Raw genomic sequence first — 15,441 nt, 5'->3', positions numbered from 1 at the left:
TACAGGCATGTGCCACCATGCCTGGTTTAAATTTATTTCTTGAGTCAAAGATATAAAAGAGTTTAAAATGTTTGGAGTTTATCCATGTGAGATACAATAACATTGCTAGACTGACACTGTGCATAAAACAATTTATACAGTTCTTGCTTTCAGGCCTTTATAGCTGTCCTTGTTATTGTTCCTTTCCTACACTGTCTTCCATTCTTTTATTTTTTATTTATTTATTTTTTTTGGTGGTACCGGGGATCGAACTCAGGTCCTTGAGCTTGCGAGGCAGGCCACCGAACTGCTGAGCTAAATCCCCGGCCCTTTCCATTCTTTTATTATTGTCAGCTCCCAGCCATCTTTCCATGCATTGCTTTTTGCCGAAGTGAGATGCAGGCCGTTTCTAGGACATTAGAACTAATCATATGCATGTTTTCACTTAGAAGCACAGCTTTATTAAAACACTAACCATTTTTCTAATTATTTCATGGCAACATTTGTGTGGTTATGCTAGTCCTTTATCAAATCTGTCTGTGTAATTCTGTTGATCATATATTTTGCATGCTGCTTAAAGTTGTAATGGTTACTACAAAATTATATAGAACTTTGCGGTCTGCAAATTCAGATTAGACATTTAAATTTGCCGTGAATCAGAAGTACCCAACTTGGAAGCAAAATCCTGTCAGTGTGAATGTCATACTGCATTACTAAACACAATTAAATGTTATATAAAGATTTGCTAAACTGAATTGTTCGGGGAAAATAGCAAGAAAAAGTCTATACATGTTCAGTATACACAATTTTGGTAATGGTTGATCGGTTAGACGTACACCCCACAGACACAGAAGCTCAATTGTTTGACATTCTAAAAAGAAAACAAAAGCTTTGGATAGAGTAAAATGTTGAGTAGTTTGTAGGGATTGGGTAGGTGAGAGATGAACATAAGAACCCACACCTTTCTTTTTGCCTCCTCCTCCTCTTTTCCTCCTCCTCCTCCTTCTTCCTGTGTTTGTCTTAGGATGACACTTTTCTACAAGTACCTTTAAAAGTATTTACAGTAGTGAAAATACCTTGTATGCTGGTAAAATGGTAGTTACATCTCTATAAATTCTGTCTAAATCCACATAGATCTAAAAGCGAGTTAATAACAAAAGTATGAAATATCCAAAGATTAACTGGAAAACTATTACATATAATAGTATACAGTAAAATGGCCTAGACAATGGGTGCCTTGAAATCGGGCAAAAGAACATTTATCATTAGGTAATATAATGTAGAAAGGATTCCTTGAGGAGAAGCTTTAAATTAAACTATGGGTACAACACACTTGAGAAAAAGAACTTCATGTGAAAAAAGAATGTGTTAGAGGCAACAGAGTACCAAATGGGTTTGAAAGTATGAAAACTAAATTAAGCCAAAATTGGGAGAACTATGTTCACCCATTCATCTGTGCAACACACGTATACATATATTGCTCACTGTGTGTTAGGAAGTCCTCTGTGCAATGAGCAACAACAATAAAAATTGACTTCATTAGGATTGTATAACCATTGCAAGACTGCTCAAGAAAGTAAGTGTTTGATATCATTGCTTATCCTAAGCAGTGAAAAAGGATATTTCTGTTGGTTCTACTGCTTTTCATTCATGCATAGACAAGCAGAGGCTATGTGTACGGGAGAAGGGGGAGGAACAGAGAGCAGGAGAGAGAGAGGAGAGAGAGAGAGAGAAGGGAAGATGAAGGAAGGGAGATGGAGGGAGAGAACCCAGAGCCTTTGAGCTGACACCTATATCTCAAGCATTTTTAATTTTTAATTTTAAGGTAGAGTCTCATTAAGCCACTAAGTTGCTCAGGCTGGGCTCAAAGCTGAAAGCCTCTTGTCTCACTCAGCCTTCCAGAGTGCTGGGATCACTAGTGTGAGCAAGCATATCTAACTACACTTTTCACATAAAAACATTCAATATGTTCAAAATTTATAAGTATTGTTTGCACATCGGTAGGTACACAGAAAGACATTTCTAAAATCATTCACACATTGTTTTAATATTGAATAGATTTTACCAGAAAGAAAGCGAATGAGAACATAATTATCATGTTTAATTTAAAAGGATGAATTAAAGTTGACGGACCACCAAAAAACAAAAAAAACAAAAAAAACCCTTGAATTTAAATTCTGGTAGCAATGTATCTATTTAAAACATGAATAGTACAGTATATGATTACAACAAACTTCCTCAAAACAGGAAGAGGGCTTTGATCTTTGAAGTAAGTGAGCAATGAGTGTATGGATTACGATAATAATTATAATCACTGAATAAAAACAAAACTGGGGGAGTACCTGGGATCAAACTCAGGACTTTGTACTTGTTAGGCAGGCATAGTGCTGCTGAGTTAAATTCCCAGCCCTAAAAACTAAATTTTAATTTAGGGCTTTATCGTTCCACTGTGGTTTAAAGGCTCTAAAACATAATCAGAAACATATCCGAAAGATAATTATTTCATCTTTCGGAGCACTTTGAAAAGCTGAACGCTGTTTAGGAAGTATGCCAGTATAATCCATACAATCTTCTTATGTGAACATTTTTAGGTTGCCACAATATTCTAATTAGTGGGCAGTATAAACGTTTATCTAAACAGCTTCCTTAGAATAAGTGTTGAAAAGCAGATGTAACTATTTTTTTAACATATAGCATTTCTTATTTAGATCATAAACTGAGTGTCAATAAACAACTGCTTCACTTATATTTATTCTTCAACCAAGTTATTTTTGGTAAACGCCCCTAAATGAAATTTTCCAGTAGTAGCTTATGTAGATACATATATTAGTTTAATTAGTTTCAGCCAGAAATAATTGCAGTGTGAGAAAGAATGAGTAAGGTCTTTATTGAAATAACCGTATAGCTGAGACAGATATTTACTAATGGTCAGCTTCATTTCTATTTTATTTTATTTGCACTGAAGTTATTACTACAGCCATCTTCTCAATTACCTGTTTGTCAGTGAGAATGAGTCAAATTAAAATTATCATTTGATGAGAATTTCTCACTTTGTAAGCTCGGCTTACCACCAAGAAAAAATGAGTTAAAATTTACCTAGGTTTGTTCCCAAGAAGAAATGTAACAAGGAACTCAATCTGCTACCGGTTGATAGATGGAGATTCAAACTGAATTCCACAACAATTCCACTAGTTGTGTCTCTAGAAATTATCCAACCTCTCAAGGCTTTAGGAAACTCATCTGTACAATGGAAAAGCAAATATCCCAGCCTTAAAGGGTCTGAGTGAATAGTTCATTAGATAATTCCCATTCATTCAACACCCCAAACCCAGCAGACACAGAGAATGCCATAGATAATAGCAGTTTGTTGTGGTGATGATTGGAAACTTTCAGGTTTCTTTATTGTAATCCCTACCTAGCTTGGTGTTGAAGGAAAGGGCTTGTGTTAATTGGCAACACAGGTAGCTCCACCCCAGGTACTTGTCAATATTTTTTCAAAAGCCTAACTGAGGGAATCAATAGGCATTGCAGATTGCCATAGGGATAAGCGATTCAGGCTTCCCTGATATTCTGAACTTTGCAACATTGCTGCACACTGATGGGGACTTCCCGGAACAGATCCTGTAAGGCGTTGCTGCACTGAGGCACTTCGCTCATGACTTTCCATGGTAACCTGTCCCGCAGGATGAAAATGTTTTCCTCTCATCTGGAGTTAGACTCAGAAAGAGTCCTAATTTTTTACCAAAGTGATTTAGCTTTGTAGATTTTGTAATTTAATCTATTCTTCTGTGTTTGTTTGCTTGCTTCTTTCACTTGGCCCTAAAAGGTGAAAGTCAAGCTTTTCACTATTTGGAATGGTCTCCAGAAGTGCTAATAGAATCTTATTATTATTTGCTTGTATTGCAACTTGCTTAATTTCCTTCGCTTTTTGCTTTATTTTTTTAGAATTCATTTTTTATTTTTTATTTTTTGGCTTTACAGCATAAATCATTGTAAACTAAATTTTGACTGCAATAAGGAGGAATATTAAAATAATTAAATTTAACCCCAAGTACATTCGAAATATAAAGGGAAGCATCTAAAATACCATTTATAACACTGCTGTTATAAATGGAATTTTCTTATATAAATGTGTTTGAATTCATTTCCCACACTGGAAAACTGCAACACAGATTGAGGTAATTTGTGAATTAACTGGACAAAGTATGATTAATAGAAGACTGACACTTATCAATCAGAACAGCCTCTTAAGGAAAAAGTACATTTACTAAGTGCCAAAAGTTATGAAAAATAAACTGAATGAATGTTGAATAGCATTTCAGGTTAACTATTTTATCTCTCCACTTCTCTCCTAAGTATCCACATTTTTATGAGTGAGAAGATAAGCATAATAGGCTGGAAAAAGTCCCTTCTCCCTGTTTTTAATGACCAGATTTCACTTTCAGAAAATGAATAAACACTGCTCCAATCACAGGAATGGACATACTTTTCCCAATTATATTTTTATTCATTACATGCTAATAAGATTTTTTTTCAGTCTCTAAAATGCAGAATTCAAAAGTTTCATAAAGAATGTAAAAGTCATATGTTGGCACCTTTATTTTAATTGCCTTTATAAATTGATTTTTCTTTTTCCTCTATGTATTGCAATCCATCCTAATCTTGATATTTCCTTAAAAAGAGCACTTGCCGCCACATTTTTTTTTTTTTCTGGGCTTGTACTCTTTTAACAGTGCAAAGATAATCCATGAATGCCTCTATTTGACTTGCAACTCAAAAAATATTGTTTTAATTTGTCTATTAAAATATAATTTCAGTCTAGTAAAATTATACTTCTCTCTGTTTTCTCTTCATTTTTTGAGACAGATTCACACTCTGTAGCAGGCTAGTTTTGAAACCTCCATTTATTTCAGGCTATCCTTGAACAGGCAATCATCCAGCCTGTGTCCCGCGAGCTTCGAACTTTTCTGTTCTTGAAAAGATAGCAGCAGTTCAAAGATTTCAAACTTTTTTCTAACAGAAAAATCAGTGTCCTCGATGAGATCATAGAAAGTAGTCTGTTTCAGTTTTTTTAAATTGTGTTATAAGTTTAAATTAAAAGTAAAAATGAAAAATAAAAATGACAATGATTCTGAAAAAATATATCATCTCTATATAACAGCTATTTATCATGCTTTATTTACCTTAATATATTATTTTTATGTTGTTAAGAAAGCATTGGAAAAGGGAACATTGCTTTATTTTTTTCATATTTTATCTGTTAGAAGGCAAATATTAGTCAAAAAGTTGATTTATTAGCCTTCTTTATTTTTTATTTCTCCTATTAGAAGCTGGTATCATTTTGACTACAAGCATTCAGAAATTCTTTAGTTAATGGAAAATGATCATTATGAGCATTAAAACCAACAAACCCTTTGGAAGCAAAGAGAGCACACAAGAATGGTTACTGAAAAAATGTGCAGAGGAATTAAAAAGAAATAAAGTCTATTTCATAGGGTATTTGCTTTGGATTACTTCTATAAATAGAATAATATGTACAAACTTGGACATAAATTGTATAAAATAAATTTAGCTTAATATCATATAAGAGACCACTAAATTATTATAAATTTAAGCCATTTTACAGATAATTAACCCTTAACATAAACACTTTTTATGCTGTATGAAGATATTTCCTTAAAGAGCTAAAATTTATATACAATGAAATATTTCTTCTCTTAAAAAAGAAGAGAAGTGAAACCCTTGTTTACAACATTCCATTTTGCTAGTTTAATACTAAAATATTATGAATAGGTAAAAATTCTATCTGACACTAAACACCATTTATACACCTCAAGTTATTAGTATTAAAATACTATTTCAAGATAAATTATAGAAGTATAGTTTATGGAAGTATAATTGTATAATGGCTTATCTTCAATTCTATAAAGAAGTATGATTTCTTATAATGTAATAAGTCATTAATTTTATGAAAAGAAGTTACATCTCCTTCCCTATGAAAAAAATTCCACAAGTAAATATTCCAGAAAAGTCAAAAATAAATTCCATTTGTATTGAAACAAATAATTTTCAAAGCTTTAAACAAACTGAATTTATTTTCTAAAAAGTACTCATATGTTTTTCATTGAATATTAATATGTAGGACTCATTATTACACACATAATTTGTGTTATATTTTACTCATTAGCTCCAACTTATTTTACAGCTTATATTGCTATTACAGAAAACATTTTTTCTTTTTATTGAGTTTATTGGTACATTTTAGATATACAGTACAGTTACATTCATCATTGGGATCTTGTACCTTTACATGACAGGTCTTGGTTCTCATTTTTTCCCCTTGTCTGTGCCCTCCCTTCACCCCCTCCTCCCCTCCCCATCCATTTTTTCATTTTGTCATATTTTTTCTTTTCCCTTATTACCTTTCCCCCACCCTTCCCACTTTCCCTACACCTTTAGCCCCTTTCTTCCTATTTCACATGGTCAATTATCTCATTAGGATCTTACGTACTATTATAACTCAGAAAACATTTTTTAAAAGCTGTAGTATTGAAATCGCATTGTTCTATTATCTGTTCAAAATTAGCTTAACTTTGATAATTCTCTATCCTCACTTATATCTTTCTTTTAAGCACACTTAGAGAAAATTCTCATGTAACTGGCAGTTTAATTGTAGAATACAATTACTAAGAAAGTATAAAACTAAAGAAGGTCTTTGAATAGTAGTGGGCTACCATATCGAATGGACAGTTCCAAGGACTTTGCATCTTATAACAGACCTTGAAGTCTTCTAAGTAAACCGTGAAGTCCTATATACCTCACTTCCTAGTTTCCTGTATGTAATTTGAAATTCTAAGCATGCTTCTACCTCTACACTTATATCTGCAGTTCCCCTCTGCTCAGTAATTGTGTCTTGTCCTTCCCCACAGCTACCTGACTTTTTCCCTCACTTCACTGGATTTTCTGCTCTGATTTCAGTTTATCAGAGAGGCTCCCTTTATAAAACAGCGCCACCTGTCTCCTATGATTTTGTACTCACTACTTTATTTGTATTTATTGCTATTTTCACTGTTTAACATCACATGTTAATTTTACTAATATACTTAATTTATTGGCTGTTTTCCTGTAAGAGAATATAAACTCCATGCAGCAGGATTGCTCTGTCCACTGCCTAATCTGTGTTTACAACTCATAACTATTTCCCTTTTATTGAATAATCCATAGTTTTCATATATGGGTGTTAGGACTCGATGTGTTTAATTTACTGGCCCAAGATTTCATGGCTTGTCATTGCTGGCTGCAGCCTAAGCCCACAACCTCTAAATTCAAAATAAATCTAGCCTTTTGCTCTAGGTCAAGTATTTATTACACTGACATAAAGAATATATAAGTGCTGGCATTTATTACTTATTACATAAATTTGTCTCCCAAGAGCCATATGAATTCTCCTTCTAGGAATATGTGTCTTGGCTGTACTTCTGAAAGTGTTTTGTAACCCTAATTCTAGTGACTGTAGGTTGAACATTTCAAACGCCATAAAAATATTTCATGGAAAAGAGGTTCAATAACTATTTCAATAATATTCATTCAATAATGTATATTCAATAATGTATTGTTAAAATTAAACTTTCGTATGGTATTTTGAAAGTCAGATAAGTGCTGGAGCAACTCTAAGAATTAAGTTATCAATTACAAATTGTAGGATATTTTTAAACTCTTTAATTGATACTTCTCAAAACATTGTTTTCTACAATCTCCTCGAATTTGTTTTTTAGAAACCCCAATTTTTTCACTCATGTAGGCATCATTTTGAAGAAGAAGGTATAAGAAAGACAAAAAGGAACATCTCTTATTTTCTCCTGTGGTTTTTACTTGTAATTACTTGGTTTTTATAGTAAAATTTCCCTACCCTTATATTCACAGATGTTACCCCTATACCTAAAGGAATCTGGAAGCAAAAAATACACAAAGATAAATTCTCAAAGAAAAAGTAAGGGCTGGGGGATTTAGCTCCGTGTTTTGGTGGCCTGCCTTGCAAGCGCAAAGACCCGAGTTCAATCCCTGGTACCAAAAAAAAAAAAAAAAAAAAAAAAAAAAGAAAAAGTAAAATTATTCAGAGCATATATATGTAAGGTCACGCATGGAGGGGGCATAGAGCTTTACTGAATTTTTTGAATATATTAATTTAATTAAAAGAGGATGTATTTCATTATGCAGAAGAGTCAGCCAATTTTATAAGCATAACAAAAATAAAATTTAAAAAGTTTAGTAGAGCCATTTAGGTCCATCCCAGGGAAATGTGAAAAGATTGTTATCATATTACAGAAGCTAAAATTTAGTATAAGCATTCTATTTTCAGGCACTTCACTTAGCCATCAAATTATGCTATCCTTTTTGCAGAACCTTTGCCATTATGAAGTAGATGTAGCAAATCATCCTTTTTTCTTTCAAGTCTCCCAATTTGTACTGACTTAATTCTTAACAAAGAAACTTTAGATTATATTCTGGTCTCAAATGTGGGTCGAACTAAAGAGAAAAATAAGGTGATAACCACATGCAATTCAAGTTTTTCTCTTCATAGCATAAGAGCGTATCGTGGGAAATACAGAAAGTGGCTTTGACGATGAAATGACCTGTCATCTAAGAATGTGCACACTGCATGAATATGTAAATTAGTCTGGTCACTGGAAAAATAGGTTCTTATCTTTAATTAACTAACTGACACTCTACTGTTTATCTAAGTTATGTTTATATTTTCATTACTCACACCTACATACTGACATGGTGAATAGGTGAGATTCATTGTGGTATAAGGTCCCACTATTCTTATAACAATTTCCATCTACTATACAATTTTTAAAATGTGATCAAATATACTTCTTTTGGGAGAAATTTAAACTTACACAGACTTTTAAAAAAAATCTACAAAGAGGAATCAGGTATGAAAAGGGCATTTTTTAAAAACGTGCTAGAAGGAAAACTGAATAGCCATAGGTAATAGAATACAAAATGTATGAGAGACCTGAAGGTAAAGTTCAAAGTCAAAACATTGCTAGAAGAAAACATGAGGACAGTTTCATAATTGTATTTGATGGTTTGTTGGACATGATGTCAACAGCACTGGTGAGTAACCTGGGCAAAAACAGACAAATCGGGAGACATCAAACTTAGAAACTTTTGTTCATTAATGGATACAACACTGGAATGGTAGAAAATATGTGCAAATCGTATCTGGCAGGGATTAATGTCAGAATATATGAAGAACTTTTGCAGTGCAAGCATAAAAATCAAACAATCAAGTTAAAATGGTCAAATGATTCAAATAGACTTTTTTCTTTTTTTATAAGCTATGTCCCCAGTTCTTTCACTTTATTTTGTTTTGTTTTATTTTATTCTTTTGAGACAAGGACTTGTTGAATTGCTAGGATTCCTAAGCTCCTCTTGTGTCAGTCTCCCAGAATGCTGGGATTACACTCAGGTTTAAATAGAAATTTCCCCAAAGGTAAAATAAAAAGGACCAACGGAATGTGCACAGTTGCTCGCATAACTAATCATCAGAGAAATGCAAATGGAAACCACCTTAAATATGCTCTTCAACCCGTTGAGAGGGTTACTGTCAAAAAAGGAACACAATAATGACAAGTACTTGGCAGACATTGCACAAATATGAACACTTGTAAACTGTTGGTGTAATTGTAAAATGGCACAACTACAGTAAAACATATATGCTTCTCAGAAAGCTTTAAACGATACAACTACCACATAATCCAGCAACTCTATTTGTGAGTATATATCCACAAAAATTGCAAGCAAGGACGGCAAGAGATACTTGTACACCCATGTTCAGCAACATCACTCACTAGAGTTAAAGTGAAGGCGAAACTGAAATGTCCATTGAAAGATGAATGGATAAAGAAAATGTAATACGCAATCATAATGGAATACCACTTAGTATTATAAAGGGAATACTCTGTAATATGCTATATCAGAGACAAATCTCTGCTACTAAGCCAATCAGAAATGAAGACATACTGGACGATTCCACTTATATAACATATTTAAAGTAATGAAATCTGCATGGTCTGGTGGTAAACACCTGTAATCTCAGCATTCTTGGAAGGTGCGGCAGGAGGATCTCAAATTCAAACCCAGTCTGAGCAACTTTATGTCTTAGCACAATCCTTCCTCAACATGAAAAAGGCTCTAGGTTCAGTCTCCAGTACTGCAGTAAATAAACAAATAAACAAACTAAATAAAAGCACTGGAAATGTAATCTCATTAAGAAGTTCTTGAATTTAATATCTAATACCTCAAAAAAGGTCAGCTATGTAGAATTAGGAAGTAAAATAGTGACCACCAAGGTAAGAGAATAACTGGATAAGAACAGCTCTTATTTAACAAATACAGAATTTCAAATCTACAAGATGAAAACTTTCTGAAATCCTGTTTAACATCATCGTAAATACAACAATACTGAGTTGTAAACAAAAATTTTAAAAGGGCTGAAAATGTAGCTGAGTGGTAGAATGCCCTCAGATTCAATGCCAATGTCAAGGAGGGAAAAGGACAAAAGCAGAAAGTTTATGATATGTTTTTGTATATATTTTTTTAAATTTTTGAACACAAGGAAGAAAAAGGAATTGGGTATGCACGTAGCTTCCCTTCTTACCCTAGCAAGAACATATTTAATTCTACCAAAACCATCAAAAGGTAGACGTCTTTGTTCTGATTTTCAAGGTGAGAAAGTGTGGCCTAAAATATTAAATAGCTTGTCTACAGATCACAAAAGTATAATAAGATTCACATTTGTATATATGCATTCGTGACCTGCACCTCAGTACAAAGCTAAAAGAATGTGAAGAAAACCTGGTATCTCCGTATCCCAACCTTCCGACTTTGGGGATGCTCCACGGATAATCCTGACACGTCAATTACATTGGATTAAGAAACACCTAGAAGATTAGTGGAGCATGATCCCAGGTGTGTCTCAGTGGGCCGAGGAGCTGGGTGTGACCTTTGCATCCTATCCAGTCTCTCTGTAATTCCTCTCTGGCATTGCCTCTCCATTTTCTGATTCCCACAAACGAAGCAGTTTTGCTTCACCACACACTTTCGCCATGATGTTCCTGCCTTGGAGCTTCTCAACCATGTACTGAATTCACCAAAAGTACTAGATTAGTTCAACCTTTCCCGTAAATTGCGAGTGTTGGGTATTGTGTCCCCACAATACGAAAGCTAATATAGCTGGCAACTATATAAAATATTTTATATAAAATAAAATTCCATAACATATTTATTATGCATTTGAGGATTGCAGTTTTCATTGTCCTCGATGTTTTATAAATTTCATTGTCATGATAGTCTTATAAATTTTACTAGCTCTTAACAAATGCTGTCAAAGATTGCATTTGTCAAAGTTTGTTTCAAATTTAATGTTGAATGATTTCAAATCTCCTCTGATAACGATCTTAACCTACCGCAATTTTTCTTGTTTATTATCATCATAACCATGTCAGTCATTTAAGGTTATACATTTCTATGACATTGTACTTTGTTTTGTGATTTTTCTACTTTATTGCATAAATTATGTTTCAATATAAAAAAGAGCATCATGATTTTGTTGGTAGAAAATGCACATTCAATTAACTATACCCCACGCCTACTACATCCCTGGAGTTACAGGAGTAAAAGAAGAAATTTGCTATCTTCATGGACTTACATTCTAGTGGGAAATTGACATATGAAAAAGATTAATGTTTTGAAGAAAAATAAAGCATTACAAAGGGTAACAGGTTGAAAAAATTGTCATTTTTTTTAAAAAATGGAGTAGTCAGTGCAAGCATATGACTTTAGGGGTGATGTTAAAGCAACTAAGAGACAGGTTTAATTCTACATTATTCAGATGTAGCTAGCTACTAGTTTGACAAAGGTTAAGCATATATAATAATTTATTTCTGCATATATAAAGATACCTTTATTCCATGTATGATATTGATAGTCACTCCCTCCATAAAATATTTCATATGACAGTAATTAGGGTGAATTTGTGAAATATGAAACAACTGTTACAAAGCTCACACAAGGAAATAAATTATGCTTCAATTACTGTTCATTCTGTTTAATTTGGCTTAGAATTGCTAATAGATGCTATCTGACTTTTTTAAGCTTCTGGCAGTTTAGGGGTAGAGAAATTTTCCTACCAAGTAGCAATCTGACAATGATAATTGAGATGTGTCAATCTAAAACCAGTAAATGCAAAGAAATGCCAAATATAAATCACAAAATGATGTCAGGCTAGATTGGATAGTTAAGAAAATAATAATAAACATAATAATCTCACACATCAATAGAGTAATATCATCAATAGTGTTATAAAGAGAAGTCTATTTGAGTCAACGATAACATGTTTAGCTATGTCACATGTACGCTGCTCAGGAAGCAGAAGATCATGCTGCATACTATAGAATTATTAAAAACATTGCTTCAAATTAATCTTTACTTTGTTTTCCACAAATAAGTCTAGCAATCTGGATACCTCACTTTGAAAAATAATGTTTACTAGACTACATAAGATTATTGACATAATAAATTTTCTGAATAATGTTAGATTGAAAAATCAAATGATATATTAAAATTAGGGATGTTATTAATATACCTTAACATTTTGAAACTTGGTTGATGCATGAATAATGAGATCTCAAAACTAAATTTCATTTAAAAATATGATATTCTATTTTTCAAAATATGCTTAATCTGAATATTGCAATGAATAAAATAACTTAAAGGAATTAAAATTATAATCATATGAAAATAAATGTATAAGTAAATGAAATTAATTACTCTGTGAGATCTTCTATCTTTTTTTCCACTAAAGTTGGTGGCACATTAGAAACAATGACTTGCATATCCAGCTGATTGACCACAGAGACCTGAAAACAGAAAAAAAATTAAATTTTACTCACTAATTCTACAATTCATATGTTATTATCTTTTCTCTATTATGAATAGATCCAGCAGTTTTCTTTTTTTTTTTTCATTTTTAAATTCAGGAAGAAATGATTTTTTTTAAACTTACACATTCTCTACTCCTTAAGGCAAACTGAGTCAGGTTGAAAATGGTAGGTGATTTGTTATTTACTTAGAAATTAAAAGTGCAAAGTGATTTCAGCTCATTGTGTGTGTGTGTGTGTGTGTGTGTGTGTGTGTCACAATAGAGGTAAGCATTTTTATTTTAAATTTGATAAAGAAGACTCAAGATAGTGGAAAATACATTTCATATTTTACAAATCTTGAAAGATAATTTCTTCACTGACTAATAATCTGATATATAGCTCCTTTTAATTCTTTTTGTGAGGATACCATATATAGTATTTTAATTATTTGTGTAGCTAGATCATCATATGGAGCAGAAGGAAGTCAACTTAATAACATTTGATGATACGCTCTTTATTTAATGTTACTGCATTCCTCTTATGCCTTTATATAGAAAATAAAAAAAATTATTTACTTCACACTAACAGTGTAACATCTACATCTCTCAATATTCTACAGGTTTTAATTCACTTAACTCTAAACAAGCAGGCAGTTAATCATTGTATTTGAAAATAAGAAAGTCATAAATAACTGGCATATTTTTGCCATATTGTCAGATGGTATGTTATAGTTAACAATGTTTAATAACTTAATCCTGATGAAATTTGAGCTGTCTCTTCCAGAGCTTCTGTTCATTAGTCCTACCCAATATTAATATAAAAAGTGTGGAGCCGGGGATTTAGCTCAGTGGTTCCGCCGCCTGCCTTGGAACTACAAAGACCCGAGTTTGATTCCTGGTACCAAAAAAAAAAACAAAAGTGAAGTCAAATTACATGTTGTCCTGTATAGATAGATAGATAGATAGATAGATAGATAGATAGATAGATAAGATAGATAGAGATATAGATATAAACACACACACACACATTTATATTTATATATACACACACACCAATAAACACTACTATATATCTAATATATCTCAACATAATGTACAGTAGGGCATAATTTCATGCTGTCATATACTTTTATATAGTCTTCAAGCTCTCTCAATATAGTTATCCATAGGTGCTCTATAAGGGGTCCCAAAATGATATGCATTCAGCAATCAGGCAAACAACTCAAATAGGTAAAGTAGCCCAAAATCTTAAATGCTAGATACGGAAATGTGATGAACCAGCAGGGCACAGAGCACAGCAACTACACAGTTCTATTGAATCTTCTCACATGGAAAAAAGTTCAGATTTGGTGGATCTTTTAGTTTTTAACAATAAGAAATCTGAAATATTATGAAAAATGTTTTATACTAACTAGAAAACTTTTCAAACTATTGTGTTGAGCCTATTAAGTCATGATTGAGAATAGAGTAAGCCAGGGATCTGTCTGATTACCACCTATGAGCAAGCAATTGACTTCACCACTACCATCTCTGTACACCGAATTCATTATAAGCATCTGAACACAGATGTTTAAATTTTGCTTCAACGTACAGATGGATCTTAATTCTGTCTATAAGACTATATACCTTGAGAGTATAATGTAAAGTAAGGTATATTGGATACACAAATTTAAATATTTCATTATTTCTCTTTTATGAAAAGCCCAAGTAAAAATAAAGAGCAAAATATAAGGTGAATAATAGAAAAGAAATAGCTAGATATTTTGCAAAATGTAAAGAGATCAAGTGATGCAGGAAGGCGGAGGGAATGAAAAAATAGTTAAGATGTGGTTTACACAAATACCAACTCCTCAGGAGGAATTTAATCATTATTTACTGAAAACGTGTACTGGTAACAATTTTTTAAATTAAGAATATAACTTCCTACACAGCCCTTTCTACTATTATAGTTTTTCACACCAGAGAAACTATTCAGTATTTACCCGTGTGAGACTTATATATTTCACTTAGGAGTATATCCTCAATATGTATCTGTTTTCCTATGAATGAAACTAATTTCTCATTCTTTATGGCTGAGTAGTATTCATTTTATAGAAAAGCCACATAAAGGTGTAGGGAAAGTGGGAAGGGTAGGGGAAAGGTAACAAGGGAAAAGAAAAAACGAGAAAATGAAAAGATGTAAACAAAGTGTTTGTAAATGGGGAGGGGAGGAGTTGGTGAAGGGAGGGAAGGGACAAGGGGAAAAAATGAGAACCAAGACCTATCATGTAAAGGTACAAGATCTCAATAATGAATGCAACTGTACAGTATACGTAAAATGTACCAATAAACTCAATGTACCAAAAACTCCACTGGACATATGAATTTGTGTTAAATATTGTAGGTAAGAGTTAATACTGTACTAAACTGCAATTAGAAATGATCACTAAACTTGTGCAGAGCCTAAGAGAAAAATCACAACAGAAAAATGATATTCCTAACTATAGCCATATAAAACTTAGTCAAGGGTCATCAGTGCCATCAATTAGTAT

At 32.7% G+C, this 15,441-nt stretch overlaps 1 protein-coding gene across 10 annotated transcripts in view; it reads right to left on the bottom strand.

Moving 5' to 3' along the window:
* The window catches only part of Pcdh15 (protocadherin related 15), an 802,311-nt gene that overhangs the window by 39,041 nt on the left and 747,829 nt on the right, over window positions 1-15,441 (bottom strand). For all 10 annotated transcript variants that reach the window (XM_033766616.1, XM_033766617.1, XM_033766618.1 and 7 more), the window contains one exon: window positions 12,820-12,908. In XM_033766616.1, the coding sequence (XP_033622507.1) occupies window positions 12,820-12,908 (89 nt within the window). The remainder of the gene's footprint in view (window positions 1-12,819; window positions 12,909-15,441) is intronic.

The sequence above is a fragment of the Fukomys damarensis genome, unplaced genomic scaffold (genome assembly GCF_012274545.1).
Source record: "Fukomys damarensis isolate Sample0158 unplaced genomic scaffold, DMR_v1.0_HiC HiC_scaffold_20, whole genome shotgun sequence".
Classification (NCBI taxonomy): Eukaryota; Metazoa; Chordata; class Mammalia; order Rodentia; family Bathyergidae; genus Fukomys; species Fukomys damarensis.
Note: the sequence above shows the minus strand (reverse complement) of the source record. Positions and strands in the feature narration are given on the sequence as shown.